Source organism: Anguilla anguilla, chromosome 15, assembly GCF_013347855.1.
Source record: "Anguilla anguilla isolate fAngAng1 chromosome 15, fAngAng1.pri, whole genome shotgun sequence".
NCBI lineage: Eukaryota > Metazoa > Chordata > Actinopteri > Anguilliformes > Anguillidae > Anguilla > Anguilla anguilla.
This window is the reverse complement of record NC_049215.1, coordinates 3283873-3306362: the sequence shown is the minus strand read 5'-3', so window position 1 is coordinate 3306362 and position 22490 is coordinate 3283873. Positions and strand designations below refer to the sequence as shown.

At 42.4% G+C, this 22490-nt stretch overlaps 1 protein-coding gene across 2 annotated transcripts in view; it reads right to left on the bottom strand.

The window, feature by feature from the left end:
• LOC118214459 (sodium-driven chloride bicarbonate exchanger-like) overlaps positions 1-11346 on the bottom strand; it is a 51201-nt gene extending 39855 nt beyond the window's left edge. Inside the window, exons 1-3 of one of the 2 annotated variants that reach the window (XM_035394430.1) lie at positions 11077-11346; positions 10692-10807; positions 7125-7154 (exon numbers count right to left, since the gene is read on the bottom strand). In XM_035394430.1, coding sequence (XP_035250321.1) covers positions 7125-7154; positions 10692-10739 — 78 coding nt within the window. In that variant the 5' untranslated portion in view covers positions 10740-10807; positions 11077-11346. Of the gene's footprint in view, positions 1-3182; positions 3319-7124; positions 7155-10691; positions 10808-11076 lie in introns of those variants that run through there. The other variant, XM_035394431.1, reaches the window with a different exon arrangement.
• Positions 11347-22490: the final 11144 nt, after the last annotated feature.

Below are 22490 nucleotides of genomic sequence, written 5' to 3'. Positions count from 1 at the left end.
GGTGCGCCACCCTGTTTCAGGCTGGATTACCACAGTCTTCCTCACTTAGCCACCTCAAATAGGACAACACCGACTCTGACTGAAGGAACTAGACCAGTCTGCAAATTTGGTGTTATTTTCTACAGATTCAATGTAACGTCAAAAATACAAAATTTTATCTTGATGTGTCCTCCTAAGATCTTGAAAATGATATGTTGGTAATACCAGAGCTAATTCAATTACTGGTAAATTAGCTCATGCATTCATTCAGCATGGCTGAATGTATTAACAATATAGATTTAGCGCACACTTGGTTGATTTTCTGAAAATGTAGTGCTGTTGGTAATGCAGCTTTTACAAAATGAACATGTTTTCTGTTACTACCATTTTCAGTTGTCTGTAGAAAGTTACTGTAAATAGCTTTTCTTTTTTTCTTTGCTTATTAACACTGGTGAGGGGACAATGGTCAGCTCTCACTTGCTTCCGCTGCTAAAAGCAGCCATATGCTTAAAACAGGGTGATGACCGTGTTAAAAATAAATAACAAGAAGCTCCCACTACCGTCCTCTGATGCTAAACTTCGCTGTTGATCCAGAAAGCAATTACAGTCATTGTTATGTCGTCCTCACTAATAAAATCAACGAGTACATTTTGTATGATTACTGAAGCTAACATTAACTCGGCACACAATTAAAACTAATTCTTGAAATATTCATCGTCAAACAGTCCATTTTCGTCTTTACCGAAAAGAAAAACCACACACCTTTGCTAAAATACAGAGAGCGCCCAGAAATACTACACGTAAACGCAGGTAATCAAAAAAATAAACAGAAATAAAAGCCAAATCAGTTCACCGAAAGCAACTCTCCACAGCAAATTCATGGCTTTGTTTTTCAATAGCACTTAAACGCACAGTTTAATTTTGCTGAAAGCTTCCTTTTAATACCGTCACTGTCAACAGCCTGCTTGTATATTTCAGACATGTCTTACGCGTGGTTCTCTGTGCCGGTCGGTGATTGGCTTGCGAGTGATTCTGCGTTTGTGTGTAGCACGCGCATGTGACACCTGCATTGCACCTGCACAGCTTAATTAAAATCACCGCTTTCAGTCGAAGTGCATCTGCGCATCCGGATGGGAATTTACATGCGGAAATAACCGGACAGATTGCCAAGAAAGGGGGTCGGAGTCACCCACATATTTAACTGGACTCAGTCTCTCTTTCTCTGCAGTCATCGCAGTATATTAGTTAGGCTGATTGTTTTAATGAGAAATAAGGATACGCTGACAAAGGGCAGTTTGCAAACATGTGCGTGCGCAAGAAGTATTTCTCTGTGCAAATTAAAATACAGAAATGATATGTATATGCACCAAGCGCACTCACAAGTTTTTGTAGAAGGATGCAAGAACGCCACTAAAATTGTTGTAAACTATCCAACCCTTCTGACAGCACCTCCTGACATTTTCTGCGTGACGTGTCAGAAGCAGGGTGCTCTGACTCTCGCTCATTGGAACTGTAAATGTTGACGCCATGTTTATTATGGTTTTATCACTATCAGGTTCCCCTGCTCCTGAGACACTGTAGTATCTGGTAGTTTGGGGCAGAAGAGGAGGAAACAGAAGCAGGCAATGATGACCTGAAATGGAATCCGTCTGACAGTGATCCTAGTCTGATATTTGTACCGGCACACGTAATGTGACAAGGTGACACATTTTTCAAGCGATGCACATGCAGGTGGAACGCTTAGAGAAAGCCAAAGGTAGGATCTAGGCTGAGGCGCTGCTTTCCAGGACAAATGAGTTTTGGCTCAATTTCAACACCCTGCAGGCTTCAGGTCTCTGGATCTCTGGCAAGGCTACCCAGCCGCTGCCCAGCCCTGCTCCTGGAGACCTACCGTCCTGTAGGTTTGCCTTTCAACCCTAATTTGGGACACCTGATTCTACTAATAAGCAGCTCAATGAGCTCTCTAGCTGCTGAATGGGTTGTGCTTTGTTCGGGTTGGTGTAACAACCTACAGGACGGTAGATCTCCAGGAACAGGGTTGGGCAGCAAAAGCAAAAACGGGTAGCAAAAGCACGGAAGAGGATCAAGCAGTTAGGTGACAGTTAGTAGTAAATAAAAAAAATAAATAAATGTGAACATTGACCAATAAGAACGCGAACACGCCGACAGCATAGGCTCAAATCGGCTAGAGATGAAAAACATGCTTAAAAGCCGGAGAACGGCACGGATTAGTGTGCGCTCCGCCTCTGAAGTTATGTAATTGGTTGAAACAGCCATCAGCATCCTGGGTCTGATCCCAACAGATGGCCGTGGTCACCACGGCAATGGCAGCAGCAGCAGCATCATCAGCATCCCCGGGGTTTGCGATAAGCGCACACGCATGTGCGTGCGTGCGTGCGTGCGTGCGTGCATGCGTGCGCGTACATACAAATACAAATACATGCACGCTTGCATGGGCACACACACACCTTTAAGGTACAGAATAAAGTAAAGGTACAAATAAAGTTTGTAAAGCTACATTCACGCAACCGTCGCATAAAGTAGAAGGGCTGCATGGGCCCCATTGCAGGATAAGCTCCCTTCTGCCTAGGGAATACCCTCTCCCAGCAGAGGGCCTGTTCTACATACAAGACACATTTGCAGTACAGCGCTATCATCACCAATTACGAGATACATCAGCCCCAAAAAGAGATCTCTATAAATAAATGAGCAGTGCATTCTGTCATTCCGATGTGAACAGCGGCACAACTATTAACCCTTTAAGGAATAACGACACCAATACACAGAAAAACATTTACTGTATGCGATTCCATTCTATGAATGAAGTGCAATAAAAAAATTATAATAACTCCATGATTCACGGGTAGACTCTGTGCTGGACAAAAACAGCTAACTGTTTAGAAATGCACATCTCCTAAATCGAATAGGATTCGTTTTTTTCTGAAAACAGCTCAATACAAGATTAACCCTGCACTCTAACTCACATTTCGAGGAAAATCAAATTGTGATATTTGTCTTTGATCATATTTCAAATCAAATGCCCTGTTTTTCCAAATTAATAATCCGTCCTAAACAAAATAAGCAGCCTTTGTTGCTAAAACAGCCTAGGTGAATTCAAAATCTGGCAGAGCATCCAACCTACATTCTTCAATCATCAAAAAACAAAATTTTAATCCTGTTCTAAGCTGAATACATGAGCGTACCTCACTGTTAAACTGAATGTATGAGTCCATAGTCCAAGGCTTCTATCCCAGTGTCCTCCTTCTGGCTGCAAGCAGGCAAAGAGGCTCAGCTCCATGTACTGGTGTGTCTTTGCGAGAGGCTGGGACGCTGCAGAGCAGTCTAACCCAGTCTAACCCATACCAGAAGTCTCGCAAACACGCTGCGGCCGTTGGTCCGCGCAACCTTAATATTTTCGACAGCCGTGCACCAATCCGGGGTGAGGTTAGAGCGGTGACATCACAGCTGCCGTGGATTCAGGTTCCGAAGGCAGGCTCAGCGCTGAGCGCTTAGCGCACGCTGTCCTCCCCCCCCCGGTGAGGCTTTGAGAGTGGAGAGCTGAAGCAGCTCAGCATCGCCGCGCTACGCCACACCTCCCCAGGGGCACGCCGCAAACGTTCTCTGGCGCGCCCTCCCTGCAACACAGCACACGGCCTTTCCCTTCATTTTCTATCACTGGTCCACCTTGCCACGTTTCTCGTACTCGGATAAATCCTTCGAGTTGAAACCGCAGCCTACCCGTGCAAATAAATAAACACCACTGCGCAGAAATGACAGTTGAAAACAAATCGTCCCCTCTAATGGTGACAGTTCACAAGAAAAATGCATTTAGCCAGAAACTAGCACCTACTTGCCATTCCACATGTGCAGTTTGTTACACACTTTGTGTGACAGACGTTTGAACATCAGCTTTTCAGTGTTAAACTGTTTTGCTTCTCGAAAACCTTGACAGCCTAGCGACCTCTAGGCAAGGAATTGATCCACTACTGCTGAATATTCCCAATCAATATAAACTAGACAGTCATGTTTTCTCTGGCAGACACACCAAGGCAAACTGCATAGACACATCTGCAAGCAGAACAAAATAAGCCCTCCCATAAAGCCACCCAAAGGCTATAAAGCAGCTGCCTTTATCTCATCTTTTTGTAGGTGAGCCTTCGCACGCTAGACAGCTACAGCACAGAGTGCAACGGGGTGCCTGAGCTTTTTGCAGATTTTTCTTGGTCAGCTCTGTGGCAAAATGTAAAATTCTATTTCATTTTTTAAATTATTATACACAAATAACACCTGCAACCGCTTTCTAAAACAGGACGCATTTGCTTCTGTTCTTTGTTAAATAGTGGACCATAAAAGCTCTGCCTGTGTCTTTTTTCTCAGTAAGCGTGTTTACTTTACGTCATGTGATCACATGATCCACACATTGTTATCCCCTCCCGCTTTCTGATTGGCTGAGTGTATAAAGAGTCTACATGTGGAATCAGGCAACATGGCTCCACAATAAACGCACCACAAGCAACTGGGACGGTACACCTGCCGGACTTTGAGTGACGGCTGACTCACAGTCGGAGTCAGGAGTAATGCCCGCATATTAGCAACAATCCCCTAATTAAACAAAAGCACTAAATTTCAGGAACAATCATGAATTCTGTGTTATTCAATAAAAATTCAAGGAATATTTATTCATGATATGTAACATAGCAGCAACGTGCACAGAATAAGCTTAAAATTAACTTTGTAAGGATTGAGGGAAATAAGTCCTCTTTTATTTTACACTTGGCAGATCTACATTAAATAATTAACTGGAAGACAAACGGGTACAGTAGATTCGTTAACGAGGTGAAAACGAGATTAATTTCAGATTAAGATATACGCTTCCAGAAATCAGGCCTAGGGGTACTACTGTGAAGAGTAAGACAGGTGTGCATTAGAAGGATTAGCTTGACTAGGTCACGTTAAATTGATTTGTGTACCTTGCAAGGTAAAAATCTGCTTGGTTGAGGATGATTGACAGCTATGCACAGTGTCAGCATACCTTAATGTAATCAGTTAAAACACACAAAGGTTGGAACAGGGAAACATCGTAACTCAGTTCAAGACACAAGCTGAAATGTTGACACTGCACTTGCTTCAAGGTCTAGATGTTTTCTCACAGTAAATCACTTCAAACAAACATACACGCGAAACGAGATGTACCTTGAGTGGCAGCATCGTGTAAAATAGTCTTTTTTCACATGCCTAAATAGATTAATGGAGTACATGCATTATATTTCAAGCACATAATTAAAATGGAAGATCTCTCTGCCATCCCAAAGTATGGAACCATGGAAAACTGTGCTGAAAAATGCACACGCAATCATTTTTTTGTGTACACAATGTGATATACAAAGTTCTGACAGAGCGGCAGAATTTATTTATGTACAGTAACAAGAAAAACAGGAAAAATATGATACACCTCCGAGGCACGCCAGTGATGTCATTACCAGCACAGCCAATCTCCGCTCCTAGCATAAGCTGCGGTGGACCACAAAACACAAGATATCTGTTAAGATCTACAGTACGTTGTGTTCAGAAGGGGCTTTTGTGGTCCACGGTTAATACCTTCTGTTCAGTCTGGATTAACTCCAGCTGGAAGCCAGGCGTGATGTTCTAGTCACTGACAGTCCCAGTTCTAGCCCTCTCGATTGTACCGGGCATGACATTATCAGTGATTATTTGATTTTTTTTTTTGGAGCCATTACATACAGTAGTTAAGTGTCATTTCCTCAGTAGTGTCTCATTCGCATAATACACATAGAATCCCAAATCAGAAATGTATGTCCTTAACATGTAGCAAACAATACCCATGATTACTAAGACATTTTAGGTAGGCCTTAATACCATATGTCAGCACCAGAATTCTGGATATTAATGGATCAAAATTTCACTCAAATGGCATCATTCTTAATTCTTAATCCATCCTCCGTTCCTTTCTCAAATGGAGCAATTATAAGTATCCATAGCAGCTATTTTTTTGTGGGGCACAGGGCTTGCAGCAGGAACCCAGACTAAGCCGAATCACCCAAGAAGTAGGGCAGTGGGTGACATTTTGTGTCTCAGGTCTCCAAATGTAGGCCTTTCACAATGGGCGACTCTAACAACAGGGACACTGGGCAACAGCAGGCAGTAGCCAAAACCACCGGGGCTGTATAGCACAGTCGTGTCCAATCACATGGGCCGAAGGTATGCAGATGTTCATTCCAACCAATCACCGGCTGATTTCACTAAATGACACACCTCTAACCACAGAGGAGGGAACTAATTAGTGCAGTCAGCAGGTGAAGTGATTGGCTGGAATGAAAACCAGCATACTCTAGACCCTCCATGACACATGTTTGGATGCCACTGGTCTAGCATCTCCAGCATCATACAATGCACAGAATGAGAGGAAAGAGCCTATTTCATCAAAAGGACAAGTCTTTTCCCCTCAATGTTTAACAAATGAAATTGCTATAAAACTACAAGCTAAAAAGTGGGGAAGTCCTTGCATTTTAATAAGAGAGTCTTACATCAATTGTGTACTGTCTACTGGCACAAGGTCTAGCCTAACTAACCCTATTATTACAACAATCTGCACATAGCACATTACTATTATCATTATTAATTATCAATATAGCATATTATTATTATCATTATTCAGTAGCCTATACATTATTACACTAGCCTATAAATTAACACTGTCATTCACATTGATTTATATATAATTATATAGTTGTCCAGTTTCCAAACTTAGAAATGACATCATGAATTTATAAGAAAACCCTGTCATTTCACCGAAATCACTCAACCCAGCACACAAATAATGAAGCATCACTGCCAGTGCTTCATAAGGTCCCATTAATCAGCCGTCTATTAAAGGCCTGTATTATTTAAGTCCTGCTTAATGTTATGCCTGTCCTAAAGCTGATATCACTCACTTTACAACTTTAAGACGAGCACTGTAAAGTGAGTCCAATGGTGCATTGGGAAACCCTGTTGAGTCATCTGATGCCGTGGGTCAGCGTGTATGTTCGGGCAGATAGCAAAGAAACTACTTACTCAGCATGAGAAAATTACAACATAGTTATTTAACGGCATGCAACAAAAAAAATCTGGGTATTCAAACTCACCTCACTTGGGACTCCATCAGGGCTGTGCACCTAAAAAAAAGGCACATCAGCGTCAAACCCAAATAAATCACTGCCTAAACACAGAATAGCCATCTTAAGAATTTAACTCACTGTACCTTAAAGTGGGCTTAACTCAACTGAAGCTGAATTAAAACATGAAGCAACATCATATGAACTAGAAAACACAGAAAGAATAACAACATGCTCAGATATCATAGGCACAGAACGGTTCTGCTATGTGTATTTCCCTGTCAAATCAAAAGAGCAAGGAACACACATCCATCCATTTTCTAAACCGCTTGCTCCTGGTCAGGCTGGCGGGGGGCTGGAGTCTATCCCAGCATGCAGTGGGCGCGAGGCAGGAATACACCCTGGTCAGGTCGCCAATCAAAGGGCACAAACACCACTCACTCACACACGCATACAGTGCCTACAGGCAATTTAGAGTCTCAAATTAGCCTACTGCATGTCTTTGGAGCGTGGGAGGAAACCCACCGGAGTGCCTGGAGGAAACTCACATGGACAAGGGGAGAACATGTAAACTCCCAGAACAAGGAACATTTCTGTGTGTTTCAGTTCTGTTCCTTGATATAAAATAGTTGTGTTATTTTGTAACTGCAGCACTCTTATTACACCTGCACTTTAGATTAATGCAGCCATGTCCTTGTCATGTATGTCTTTGTGTGTCTGTGTCATTTGTCCATCTGTAATGCATTATAGCCCTAAACTAACTAAAGACCTAAGGGGTAGAGTAGTATTGAATTATCTCACCCCCCCCCCCCCCCCCCCCCCCATGCCTTTCTGTGTCATGAATTCATTCTGATGCCCATAACCATGCCTAAAATTGGCAGAAATGGAGGATTACACACTCAAAGCCAGGTCAGTTTTCCAACAGTTTCACAGTCATGAACTGCAGAGAATGAGGAGCATAGCTTTTGATAATTAACAACAACGACTTTTCACAAAGACCAGACAGTACGGCAATGTTGGAAGAGTAAGCATCACACACCACTAGAGCCTTCCAGAAGCCATTTGGTGGAGTTCAATTTAAACAGGCAACACATAACAGCATCATGGGTAACAACAACACTAAGCCATAAATAGCACAACTTACTTTGGGAGGCACTTACAAAACCTACTCTCTTCTGCTCTGTCATGCCATTGAATGATGAGGAATTGTTTCGGAAGTGAGAACAGGTTGTTGCAACTCACGGGTCAGTAAAGTGTAAAAATTGTAGATATTTAATCAGCGTTTGGAATGGCTTTTAAAATGCGTGGTTGGCCATCTACCTTGCAGCCATCTCTGTGCCTGGCCCTTTAATCACATAGTCCTGCTACTGCACCATCGCTCACACCAACACTTAAAGCAGTCACCCTGGCAGTCAGACAGAGGCTAGCCATCCTAATTGTTTTGGGAAGCAGGTCTTTGGAAGGCTCAAAAGGTGTGGCACAGCCGCGGGGTCCTAACGTTCCATTTCCTTAAGAATAAGACACAGGCAACAGAGGCTGATGCAGCCATTTTGGAAATAACTAATGTTTCCTCAGTAATGTAATACAATTGGACATATTGACTAAAAATGCATTTGGGAAGCGCTATATACACCTATTTGACATTTTAAAGTTTACAGGGCAGAAAAGGCTGCCCTCCTGCTATTGGCATTGTCTCTGGAGTTTACAGAGAATGGTGCGATAAACAAACAAAAACCTCCAGTGGGCATCAGTTCTGTGTGCAAAACACCTTGTTAATGAGAGAGATCAGAGGAGAACAGAAAGCTAACAGAAAGGCCACAAATGCTCAAATAACAGCAAATGGTAAATGGACTGCATTTATAATAGCACTTTACAATTGACGCTTTACAATTCATCGCACAACACATCGATTCACACACAATGGTGAAAGGCTGCCATGCAAGGTACCAATCAACTCATTGGGAGCAATTAGGGGTTAGGTGTCTTGCTCCCAATGAGTCTTGCGCAGCTATGTCTGCAACACCAGTGGTGTGCAGAATAGAATATCTGATTGCACAACACATCGAACCTTGAAGCGGACGGGACTGGGTCCCACTTCTGTCAGCAAAGAGGAAGATGAGGCTACAGTGGTCACATGATCACCGAGACCGGATGATTGAAGACCGGAAAAGCGTCACGTGGACAGAATGGAATCTCGGTTTCTTCTGGGACATGCAGGTGGTAGGGTCAGTATTTGGCTCACCATGGATCCATCCTGCCTCGTGTCAATGGTGCAGGCTGGTAGTGGTGGTGTTATGGTGTAAGGAATGATTTCCTGGTAAACATTTGGCACCTCTATATGAATAGAACAGCACTTAAATGCCACAGTCTATTTAAGCATTGCAGATGACTAAGTGCATCCCTTTATGGCCACAATCTACCCTTTTTCAATGGATACTTTCAGCAGGATAATGTGCCATGTCACAAAGCACACTCATCTCAAGCTGGTTCCATGAACATGACAGTGAATTGAGTTTATTCCAATCCAATAGAGCGCCATTGGGACGAGGTGGAAAAGGTTTGTAGCATGAACGTGTGGCCAAAAATCTGCATGCAGGTTTTAACGAATAATCATGGACAAAAATCACAAATATAAACATACTGTGATATATACATGCTGTGTGTGCGTGTGTGTGTGTACACTGGGGAGAGGGGGGGCGTAGGTAGGTAGCCTACACATGGAAATCATCCCAGAAAAGTGAAAAGGCACGAATTAAATCCTAAATGTGTATTTCGTGTACTGTGACTAAGGGGATTCATTCGTAACATTTAAGCACAACAGGTACGGTACATCGTGCGCTCATCATCCCTATATGTATCCCTGAATTCATCCAGTCTGCACTGACTAAGAATTGACGATGTACATATTTTGATCAAACGTGACAATTCAGGAGTGCTGGAAGCCATTTTTCTATTAGACGAAAATACAATTATTTCATACTGAATCACATTTAGTAGTGCCGTTTTAAATCCGCGCTTCATGATCTGAATATGAAAATACGGTAACAGGCTAAATATGTCAATAAAATGTGACGACTACAAGCCAGACCAGTGAAGAACACTGCGTGTAATACATTAAGATATATATACTTTCTTATAAACAATTAAAGAATGTACGTAGTTTCCAATAAAAATGCGTTTGATTACGTTACCTCTCATGTTACGTATTGCATTACCATGTATTCGTCGATATCAAATCTTGTAAGAGCGTGAGCGTAAAATGGGGAATTGTGTGACTGGTTACAAAGCAATCTCATTCATTTTAATCGCGTGTGACATTAATGCATCGGCTCCAGCCTACCCACAAATTATTGAAATTATGTTTTCTTTTGTTCTTTTTTAGTCATATTTGCCCACTGATCCCACTGATGCCAGTGATACCCACATTTCCCCCGCAAACTGCTCAAGGTTTAAATGAACATAATGCCCATCCGAATCAATGAAAGATACGTGCCATCCATGAAATTTGATACCGCAGCTTGAATTTCCCTTCGCACAAAGGCAAAGCTACGTTGCCTGATGTGGAAGCACTAATAAATACCTTAAATAGGTCCTTACCGTTGGCAGGAGCGGCTCCATTTGTGCTCCTTGGTCCTTAATGTCCATTTTTCGTTGAGTTTATGTCAGTGCTTATTTCTATGCGCGATGTTACCTTCCAGTATCCCTGTAAGACTCTGAGGACAGAGGAACAGGACTTGAACTGACGGACTCTTATGGTAACAAGCAGCAAAGAGCCCGCGAGCCTGCCCACATATTATTACCCCGCGCGGGAGCGCAGTGCTTTCTGTTTATGCGCTCTTTCACTGCGCCTACAATTCTGAGGCTGTCAGATATGGAAGATCACGTTGAAGTATAAGAATTTAATTTGGATACAAGATGAATATCAATACGAAAAATGCTTGTTTAGCCTTAAATCGATAATGGTTTCAATGTCATGAACTACCTTATATCGTGGGATCGGGAAAACTCCATATACCGTATCAATGTTAATAGCAGTAAGAATTACGTTTAGACATTATCATGCTATTATACGGTTCATCTGACGAGTAAATTCGCTATGCTTCTTTCTGAGTGGAGTGGAACATTGATAGATTATGGGCTATATGTGCGTTCTGCGTGATTTCTTGCAAGCAATGTCGTCGCCCCGAACACAAATTATGTCCTGTAATAGCTGCATCCTCGTGTATGCACCAAACAGGCAACAGAAATCCAGTTCAGTCAGGAGCACTTTTTTGTCAAATCCAGCAGAGGCCGCAAGAGAGCCGTTCACGTTGACCTTAGATCAGTCTGATTTATTGCTGCGTGGTGCAACACGCTGAATGCGTCATAACTAACTCATGTTCACGGAATGACGTATGTTTGACTTCAGTATTTACAGTATGTATAGGAATGAGTAGAAAACGTTTAAAATAATGGATGCGGTATGTATTAATGATATCTGTGTTTATGTAAAGTAGCAACATATAATACAATTACATGACCCAAATAAACAAAATATTTTAATTTGAAAATGATTAACTTCTATTTGTTGTTAGTGCCATACCGTGGCACATCAAAGCACCCAAAATATATGAATCTGTCAGTTTACAAAAAGCTCATAACCTGTATGCTAGAGGAGAATAATACATTTTAACAAAGGCTTTAGATAAAAACAGGTGTGCAATGTATTTCATTTAGGTAAGGCATTCTATTTGCTTGTTTTTTTGGGGGGTATAATTCATGCCAGGCAAGACTGAAAGACAGTTTGGATGTACTACAGGCACGCCTGCTCCTCTAATTCAGCCACATTCAGATGTATGTTCTCACTAACTCTCAAAGCCCGGGTTGCCCAACCCTGTTCCTGGAGATCTATTCCTGTAGGTTTTCACTCCAACCATAAAAAAGCACACCTAATTCAACAGATAGAGATATCCTTGAGCTGCTAATTAGTACAATCAGGTGTGCCAAATTATGGTTTAAATGAACCTACAGGATGATAGAATTCCAGGAACAGGGTTATGCAGCTCTGCTCTAAGCCTTGGAGGCATTCAGGACAACGGACAACGGACAGCGGCAGCCTTACCTGCTTACATGCACTGCTCATGTGTCATTTGCCTGGTGCTTTGTAATTGTCAGTAGTTATGGTTTCCTAGCAGCACACAGAAAACACATATCAACCCAAACTGGGTATTGCCAAGACCACCATATAGGAGTTTAGTTTTGGAGTCATCTACTTCGCTTAACAATGTGCGTCATAGTAATTCAGTACTGGCAGATAAAATTTGTAGGACATTGGGAAATAGGGGACATATATGAACATCCACTTATGGTTGAAATACAAGATGTCGCAAGTTAATATGGGACTGTTGGCGAGCCCAGAGGTTGCATAGGTAAGCTATGATAAGAGCCTGGACTAAGAGCTATGCTGCTCCTTGTGGACTCCGGATGTTGTAGTGGAAGAATCTACAGGATCAAGCCATTGATGCAACGGTAAACTGACATGAAATGTTCTGAATGGAAAAGGGGGTATGATCAGTCACAGCACTGCTCTAAGAGAATAACTTAACAACTTTTGGTCACTTTTTCATGGTTTGTAACAGAATATTCATACAGCCTCCTGCTTATCTGTAATGCACTTCAAAGTGTTTGCTGCACTGGTAAACCGCTGTCACTCAAACTTGACTTTTCCAAAGTAGCAAAAAAAACAGCAATCCCAAGGTAATGACAAATAATGTTATGTATATGGGAACATAAATATAGAATAATGCAAGATGCTCTTTCATGCAGGGCCCGAAAAGGAGACAAAAGGGGAAGGAGTCTCTAACAAGGAGGTGTCATCTCTGCATGGCCTGGCCAGGCCACCTCCACCAACCAGCCCTGGTACCTGTATTTGTCTACACTGACCACTTGATGTCGCTGTTTGCTTTATTACATACAAAATAATGTATTAACATGTAGCAAACAACATGCTGCACTTAGTAATATAAGGGGTTCTTACATTAAAGCTGGCCGTGTCATTAGAGAAATTATATTTAAGACTGCTTTGCATTTCAAATTGACTGACACTGCCGTGGTATAACCCAAATGTCTATTACTCTGAATAAGATCAATGAATATAGACCTACGGAATATGGAATGAAGATTGGACTGTGATTTTGACAAATTATGCCTGATGAGTTCAACAAACAACCGCATAATGAATTTTTATTCATTACCACATCATCTGTAGTGAGTACCCTTTCAGAAGTAACTGATTTGAACTAGAATCATAATGAACTGGCTGCTCGTAAATTGTATGGACATGCCAATATTAATATAAAGTGTGTCCTGTTCCATACTGCGACAAACAGAATTTACCTTCCTAGTGCACACATCCTGATTGGCAGAGCTGGTCATAATTAGCATATCCGGTGAGGTAGCTATAGTGGCTATTGTAGGATTCATGCCAGGTGGGGGAAGGCCTCAGGCTGTTTTTGTTGCTTTATTGTTCCTTTGTTGGATGAGGTCGAAGCACTCAGAGTGGCTGTTGCTCTGTCATTACATTACATTACAGGCATTTAGCAGACGCTCTTATCCAGAGCGACTTACACAACTTTTTTTTAAATTTATTATTTTTTTTTTTACATAGCATTTTTACATTGTATCCATTTATACAGCTGGATATATACTGAAGCAATGCAGGTTAAGTACCTTGCTCAAGGGTACAACGGCAGTGTCCTTACCCGGGAATCGAACCTGCGACCCTTCGGTTACAAGCCCAGTTCCTTACCCACTGTGCTACACTCCGTCAGTTAGCTTTTGGCTAGCTTTGCTGCAGTTTAGGCCAGCTTCAGTAAAACTTGTGCTTTCAGGGGTTTAGCACACAGTTGCGTTAAGTTTGACGTGATTTTTCTGTCAAAACGAGCGTGGATTCAGCTGAACCATAACTAAACTGAGGTTAAACCAGATATACTGTCAAGTGACCTTAAAGGCATACTGCACAGGATTGTCTAGCCTGTGTTTACTATCGAAGAAGCCTCCTCCTCAGTCTTCAACCTCCTCACCCCCAAGTACCCGGCCTAGTCACTGACATGCAAATTCATTAGACACTACCGGTAAATTTCTCCCATCAGTTACTCAGACCGACATTACCAACATTGTCCAGTCGGGACCACAAACATGTACAAAATAACTTGAAATCCGGACATTCTGTAATGTTCCTCACAGGTCCAACTGAAAACAAGCCAACTCCAGGTCACTTCTCATCCCCTTGGCTAACGTCAGTGGATGTCATAGAGCAAAAGCAATTCCAAGGTTAACGCTATATTGAACAAGCCCTGTGGGCTTGTCTTTTTGCTTTGCTGTATCTAGGCCATTGTAATGGCAGCTAGCAACAAACTGAAAATCTAATCCCAAATCACAGGCTCTGTAGCCACACCCACCCCTCCCCACACAGAAAAGAGTATCACACCAAGAAAAGTCCCGAACAAATTAGAAATACAGGTAAAGGTGCACAAATTTGGTGAAAGTGCTTAGACAGAGATTTCCAGTGCATCACAGATGTGCCTTAGCATTGGTTATTCTATAATATTTTCAAGGTAAAAATCCTTTATCGTATGCCTTTAAGGTCCGCCCAACAGGGGCGATTTAAAAGAAGCGTAATAATGGCCCAGTTCAATTTTCTCATGTCTCTCTGCAAATGGTGAAATTGAAATTTGGTATCATTTTGCCAGTTCCTTCCTATATAAACTAATATTTAACCCTTTGCTAACAGAAGTCAGGAAATTGAACTGAAATTTACCAACAGGCCTACACACGTCATCATTTAATATTTGATTCTCACAAATATTAAGCCTATTTCTGATAGCCAACTTTAAATACAAATTATTGTATCCACAAAGAACTGTGATTTGTAAGTCCTGTAGGCATACTTTTGATATTTTTCTTGTGATTAACATATCCTATGAAAAGACCTACAATTAATTTATCCTACCAATAAGTAGGCTTATCGTCCATTTAGCTAATGCCAGATATAGCTAATATCTCAGTAGTCAAAGAACTCTATTGTTCTCCAAAAAGCAATCAAAACAACTCATGCGGTTGCTTTGGTCAGCATAGGGGCCTACTTCATCGTCATGTTGAACCTGGCCTTTGTAGTTTCTACTGAAACAACTTCATGAAGTTTTCAGCGATTTCTTTTTTGATATGTGGACAGTAGTTCAGTTTTGGCAGACATAGTGAAAATATTTCTCCAACAAAATAAATAATTTGCTCTGCTTCGCAATAAACTTGGTAAAAACTACACTGGCCATGTTTTTTGTGATAATAGGTTGTGTTTCCTGAAAATAAAAATGTCGGAACTACATGTAATAATTTTAGCACACAATTTGAGAGTCGAACACAAGTAGCTATCGTAGGTTTTGGTCTTTTCATAGGATGCTGATAATAAGAAAATACAAAATTTTGACGGCCTTATCCTTTAAAAAATGATAAATGCAGATTTATTTATTTTATTTATTTATTCAAATATTATATATATATTTATTCATTCATTCACAGGGACAATACACATTGATCAACATCACTATTTTGTGATGTAAATGTGCCAGGTTTAGCCAGAACGCTAATTTACATCAGATATGACACAATTTAAATGTACTTCCACAATACTGCATTTGGTTCACACTTGTATTTGAGTAGTCTAAATAACGCCATACATAGTTTAAGACATTAACGTTTTGAAATATAAAAATGATCAGAGCAGTAGACATCCCCCTTCAATTCAGCCCAGTGCTTTATCGCTACATCCACCTTACAGTACTTGGGAATGTGTTTCAGTTTGCTTGCATACAAAAATACAAAACATACATGTTCCTGTAAACAAAATTCCCAAACAAAAAATAATTCATATCGTCCACAGTCCATACAAATCGGCTATAAAAAATGAAAAATTGTAACACATGGTCATTAGTGCACTGAAAGCTTGCAGTTTGCTCTGTTGGCACAATCGAACATACGACAGAGCTCTTTGGCACAGTGAGGGGAGGGGAAGAGCTGGCTTCACAATGGCTAGTACCATTTCGCTTAGTGTAGCTTTCATTTTATCTCAAATCGCCAAACAATAAAAAAGCACAAAAAATACATTAACTAAAACAGGTCCAAAACACTGTAACCAACTTTTTAAAGGGTAAGCACCACATCACTGCATCCCCCAAATATATTAGACCTTATTTTATTTCGCCCAGGGGCTCTCATTCAATTAAGCTGCAATTGTTGTTAGTATGGCTCCAAATATAACAAATTGATTACTTCTGACAGAAACGCCTGACATCACACCGCTTCTGTGATGACGTGACAGGTGGAAGAAAAACAGCTCTGCTATTATTACTTTAGCTTGAAAAGATGACAGAATAGACAGCACTGAAATATTTGATTCTGAATCAAAAGACATTATCAGATGACTCTCAGTCTGATGAGTCTGTAGACGACATGGTAAATGGACTGCATTTATATAGCGCTTTTATCCAAAGCGCTTTACAATTGATGCCTCTCATTCACACACCAACGGTGAAAGGCTGCCATGCAAGGTACCAATCAGCTCGTTGGGAGCAAGATAAGATATAAGATATACTTTTATTGAACCCCGTGGGGTAATTTGTCCTCTGCATTTGACCCATTCTAGTTAATTAGGAGCAGTGGGCAGTCACAGTGCAGCGCCTGGGGACCAACTTCAGTTCTGAGGCCAGTGCCTTGGTCAAGTGTACCTGCAGGAGCGCACCTAACGTGCATGTCTTTGAGTATGGGAGGAAACCGGAGTACCCGGAGTAAACCCACGCGAACACGGGGAGAACATGCAAACTCCGCACAGAGACGATCCGGTCGGACCCGGATTCGAACCCGGAACCTCCTTCTTGCGAGGCGACAGTGCCAACCACTATGCCACCGTGCCCGCCAAATTAGGGGTTAGGTGTCTTGCTCAGGAACACTTTGACACGCCCAGGGCGGGAGGATCGAACAACCATCCGACTGCCAGACAACCGCTCTTACTTCCTGAGCTATGTCACCCCCATAAACGCTGATCCTGAGCCAGTGGTGATCGGAGTTGGACGATTCTTCCCAAACCCAACAACCAGATCACTTTCTGGGAATTTCGCTTTTTAGCTATCTTGCCCATTTTAATACAAGAAGTACTGCATTATACTGTATAATACTGATGCCAATTGTGCATGTCCCTGTCCGTCCAGTACAAGGAAATTAAACAATATGGGCATAGGTCTATCAATGGCTTCAGATGGACGGCACTAGCTAATTAGCTTGTACATTACGATATACTCTAATCCACCTCAATCCACCATACATTTATTTGGCAGACGCTTTTCTCCAAAGCGACGTACAAAAGTGCATACCACGCTACTGCAATAATTTTCTAATGTGCATCAAGTTGTAGCGATATAGGCTAATACTTCAATGAAAAAAGGGCTAGCTATAGCTAATTTGACAGTATCTCATTTCTTCACTCTATCACATTACAAAATATGACGTAGGTTAAATGATTATTCCGAAGATTGTTGAAAAAGGGAGGCGGGGCTCAGAACTCAGAACATGCGCTCTAGCCCTGTCTGAACGCGCAACAGGACTGACTGACAGGGCCGAGAGCTGTCCTGATTGGCTGTTAAGATTCAGGCGCAGTGAGTCTGGGACAGTCGGACAGATCAGATTTTTTCTTAAATGTTTTACTTTACTGATATATGTCAGGATGTGAAGGAAATTTTAGTATGAACAACAGTGTTCTACAACAAACTTACATACTGCACGTTTAACAAAGCAGCAACCACTGAGTCATGACCGTCCCCATGCTGCAATGCTCTGCTGGGCCCTACTGACGAGGAAGAACTCAATAAATCAGCACCGACTGAATGAATAACACAAAATAAAAGATTAATATAATAATAAAACACATGGAACATCAGACCCAAGATGAATTAATGCCTAATTAATTAATACATTAATATCAATCTCGACAGAGACCGCACTCCTCTCGATCAATGAGTCGCTTCACGCCGCACAAGCAGTCTCCCATTCATCTGTCCTGATCCTCCTAGACCTTTCTGCTGCCTTTGACACCGTCAACCATCCCATCCTCCTGTCCTCCCTGGCAGCTATGGGGATCTGTGGCACGGCACTTGACTGGATTGAGTCCTACCTCTCCGGTCGCTCCTTCCAAGTCGCCTGGGCTGGTGCAGTATCAGCACCTCGCCCCCTTGCCACAGGAGTTCCCCAGGGCTCTGTCCTTGGTCCCCTCCTATTCTCCCTGTACACCCAATCTCTTGGTCCTGTAATCTCTGCCCATGGGTTGTCCTATCATTGTTATGCCGATGACACCCAACTCTTTCTCTCCTTCCCGCCCTCTGACACTCAGGTCTCTGCTAGCATCTCTGCTTGCCTGAGGGACATCCAGAGCTGGATGGATAACCACCATCTTAAGCTGAACCCAGGCAAGACGGAGATGATCTTCATCCCTGCTCCATCCTCTAACCTTCTCGACTTTTCTATTTCCCTGGGGGACACTGTGGTGTCATCATCACCCACCGCATAAAACCTTGGAGTGGTGAACAGACTGTCCCTCTCCCAGAACATCACGGCGGTGAGTCGAACGTGCAGGTTCTTCCTGTACAACATCCGGAGAATCCGCCCCTTCCTCACCACCTACGCAACCCAGCTCCTGGTTCAAGCGATGGTCCTGTCCCGCTTGGACTACTGCAACTCGCTACTGGCTGGTCTGCCAGCATCCGCCATCAGACCCCTGCAGCTCATCCAGAATGCTGCAGCGCGTCTGGTCTACAACCTCCCCAGACATTCCCATGTCACCCCCCTGCTCACTGACCTCCACTGGCTGCCTGTTATGGCTCGCATCAAATTTAAGTCCTTGGTGCTTGCATACCAGGCAGCTAAGGGGTCAGCACCAGGGTACATTCAGAGGATCATCAGACCCTACACACCAGCCAGACCTCTCCGTTCTGCCACCTCTGGACGCTTGGCACCTCCCCCTCTTCGCGTCTGCACTTCCCGCTCCCGTCTGCTGTCTGTCCTGGCCCCTCGCTGGTGGAATGACCTCCCCGTGACGATCAGAACAGCAGAGAATCTCACCACTTTCAAACGCAGACTGAAGACTCATCTCTTCAGGCTGCACCTCTCCCCACCCCTCCCTAGCCTATAGTTCAGCTCACTGTACCTAGCTAGGATAATTTGATTATGTTAGTGTATCTGGAAGGATTGTTTTTGTATGATTAGGTGTGATTCCAGTGCTAGTTTGTACTTGGTAGGATTCTTGCTTGCTGAACAAGCTTACTCTACAGGGTTGGAGTCCTGATCGATGTGGTCACTTCTGGCACTACGATCCTTACTTCACTCTAGTGTTTCTTTTGCGCCTCTACATCATGAAACCTATGCACTTGTTGTACGTCGCTCTGGATAAGAGCGTCTGCTAAATGCCTATAATGTAATGTAATGTAATAATCAATCTACAGTCTCACAATGAATAACATTATTGCACAAGTACATACGAGCAACAAAGTCATTGTGAGTACTGCAAAAGGATTAAGTGCCAGGATCAGTCTAAGTTAGGTCCACTTTTTGCCCAGGTTTATATACTGAAAGTCCTTCGTTAGCGAGCGAAGCTAGTTAGTTGACCTTACATAGAGATACCTTGAATGACTTGGTAGCTAAAGAAAGTTAGGCTGTGTTCACACGTAACGTCTTTTTGTTTTTTATTTTTATTTATTAAATGCAGTTCCAAAATGCAGTTGAGTGCATCCTTTATTACCATAACTTATACTAACCCAAGGCTTTCCACAAGGCTATGGAGTAGCCAGCCAGTGGGGAGAAGTAGCCAGCTAAGTGGGTCCGGGGTCATGCCCCCCCGGAGAAAAATGTTGGCCGTAAAATCCCAAATTTGGTGGCCTCTGGCACATTCTAATGCCACTATTCCATCATATAAACTGATCTTAATTATTGCATATTTTAATAAGTTTGCCTACCCGATTGTAAACATGTAGCCTAGTGAAAGAAGAAGTGGGCTTCTTGTGCGTTTTAGCCCACACAGTCTGTAAATAGCTATTAATATTTAAAACCACGCCTATTCCTGAATTAATATTCATTAGACCTTATGTGCGCGTTTGCAATGCATCTTAGAGATGGCTCTGCTGTAAAAAGCGTACTGTAAACAAAGGTCATTCATTCATTCATTCATTCATTAAGCCCATAAACGTCTGTGTGGCGTATATGGGAAATGCAGCGCTTTCAGTGGACTTTTTAATACTTACTGCGCATCGTCAAGTTGCTGCCACCGGTGTTTTCCGAAGTATCCCATCTAATGAGGATGTACCCTGTCTGTGCAATCAATGCAATTATGAATGTGTTTTGTCATCAATTATTTTGATAATTATTGTCAAACACTGAAGACGGATCTCCGCTCTCTGATCGGCAGGACACAACCTCTCAACCTCACAACCTCCTATTTTTTACAGTCCCTGGTAGAGACCAGTGCGATGGAGAAATTTAAATACTGTCTTTGGAGTATCACAGTGATCCACAGGAAGAATAGACTTCAATGAATAATCTGTAACTCCCATTTCTGACAGTTCTGCCTGCATGAGTCTTCTCTCTGCTTGATAGTTGGTGCATTCATTCCATCAAAACATGCTTCACAGTTTCTGCCTCTCCACAGATGCATTTTCCATCCGGGTGTTTACCAGCCAGTGCTAGCCCATGTTTTACTGCACAATGACCCAATCTCAGCCTAGTTATTACCACATTGTCCCTCTTGCTCATTCTTACATTTGACATGAGATTTGGTGTTGGTTGTATTGAAAAATAAAACCTGCCTTTGTTTCCCTCCTCCCATTCTTTTTGCCATAACTTTGCTATTCCTTGACAAATTAAGCTCTTACACTTGGCCCGTCCATACAGTACTTCCAGATCTAAATCCTTCCTGTTGATGGCTTTTTTTGCTATCATATCAGCTTCCTCATTCCCCTGTATTCCTACGTGAGCTGGGACCCAGAAAAACCCAACAGTATCCCCCAACTTAGATACTCGATTTAGCATAATCAATATTTCTACTATTAGGTCTGGTCTAGCCCCACCTTTCCCACCTTTCAGTGCCATTAGTGCTACAGAAGAATCTGAACATACAATGACTTTTCCTGGCCTAACTTCCTCCACCCACCCAAGCGCCCACAACATTGCCACCAGCTCTGAAGTGAAGACTGACACACGATTTGGTCCGCTTTCCATGATGTATCTGTAATTGCGGAATGCTTACTCCTGTTGCAGATTTTTCCGTTATTCAGATTCTTGGAACCATCAGTGTAAACCTGAATGAAAACAGCCCAATTTCCTTCAAGATAAACATTAACTAAAGTCACAGGATCTCCTACCTCTTTCTTCTTAACTCGATCCAATACAAAAAAGTCTACCTCGGGTTCTGGCAACAGCCATGGCGGAACAGGTGACCAGCATAGATAACTCAAGTCCAATGTAAACTGCAAGCTGTTTTATGAGGTGAAGGAAGTTTGACTTCTTCTCCTTACCTATAAACTCCCAAGAATCCTCCAAAAGACATCTTGCTGCAGAGCTAAATTTTTGGCCACTTAACTTTAGCCAATAATGGAGCCCCAGTTTATTTCTCCTGGTTGCTAAAGGAGATTCCCCATTTCCGCCAATCAGCTCGAGCTAAGCTTAGCATGGCATGTTGCTAACAGCTTACAGCTTAATGTTTCCGGGTGGAACTCGCGATTGTAAAATTTGGTTCCACATTACGTTCATCAATCTTCGCACATAGGCTACCATTCTTCGTACGACTGCATGCACCGAACCGTAACGTCCGTACTGTGACGGTTCAGGACGAAGACACATACAGTTACACCCCTACTGTGTGCACAGATATATACCAACCCATAAAACACACACACGAACACACACACACCTACACACACATGCACACATACACACACACACACATGCATGCACACATACACACACACATGCATGAACACACATACATGCATACACACACATTCACACACACACACGCGCGCACACACGAACACATACACAAACACATACAAATATACACATGCAAACACACAAACACATGCATACATACACACATTCATACACACACACATACATAAGCTCAGGGACATTCTTCAGCATTCTGTCTTTTCAAACTGAAGATACTTGGCGAACCTTCCAAGGGTTTGTACTATTGTCCAAACAGACTTTGTTGGCATACAATGTAAATTTAATATTGGTTTTGTAACCTGGAATGTCAGATTTTCTTATGCAAAACAGCCTTGATCAAACTGGACTACCCGATGCTTTCGAACATAATCTTAA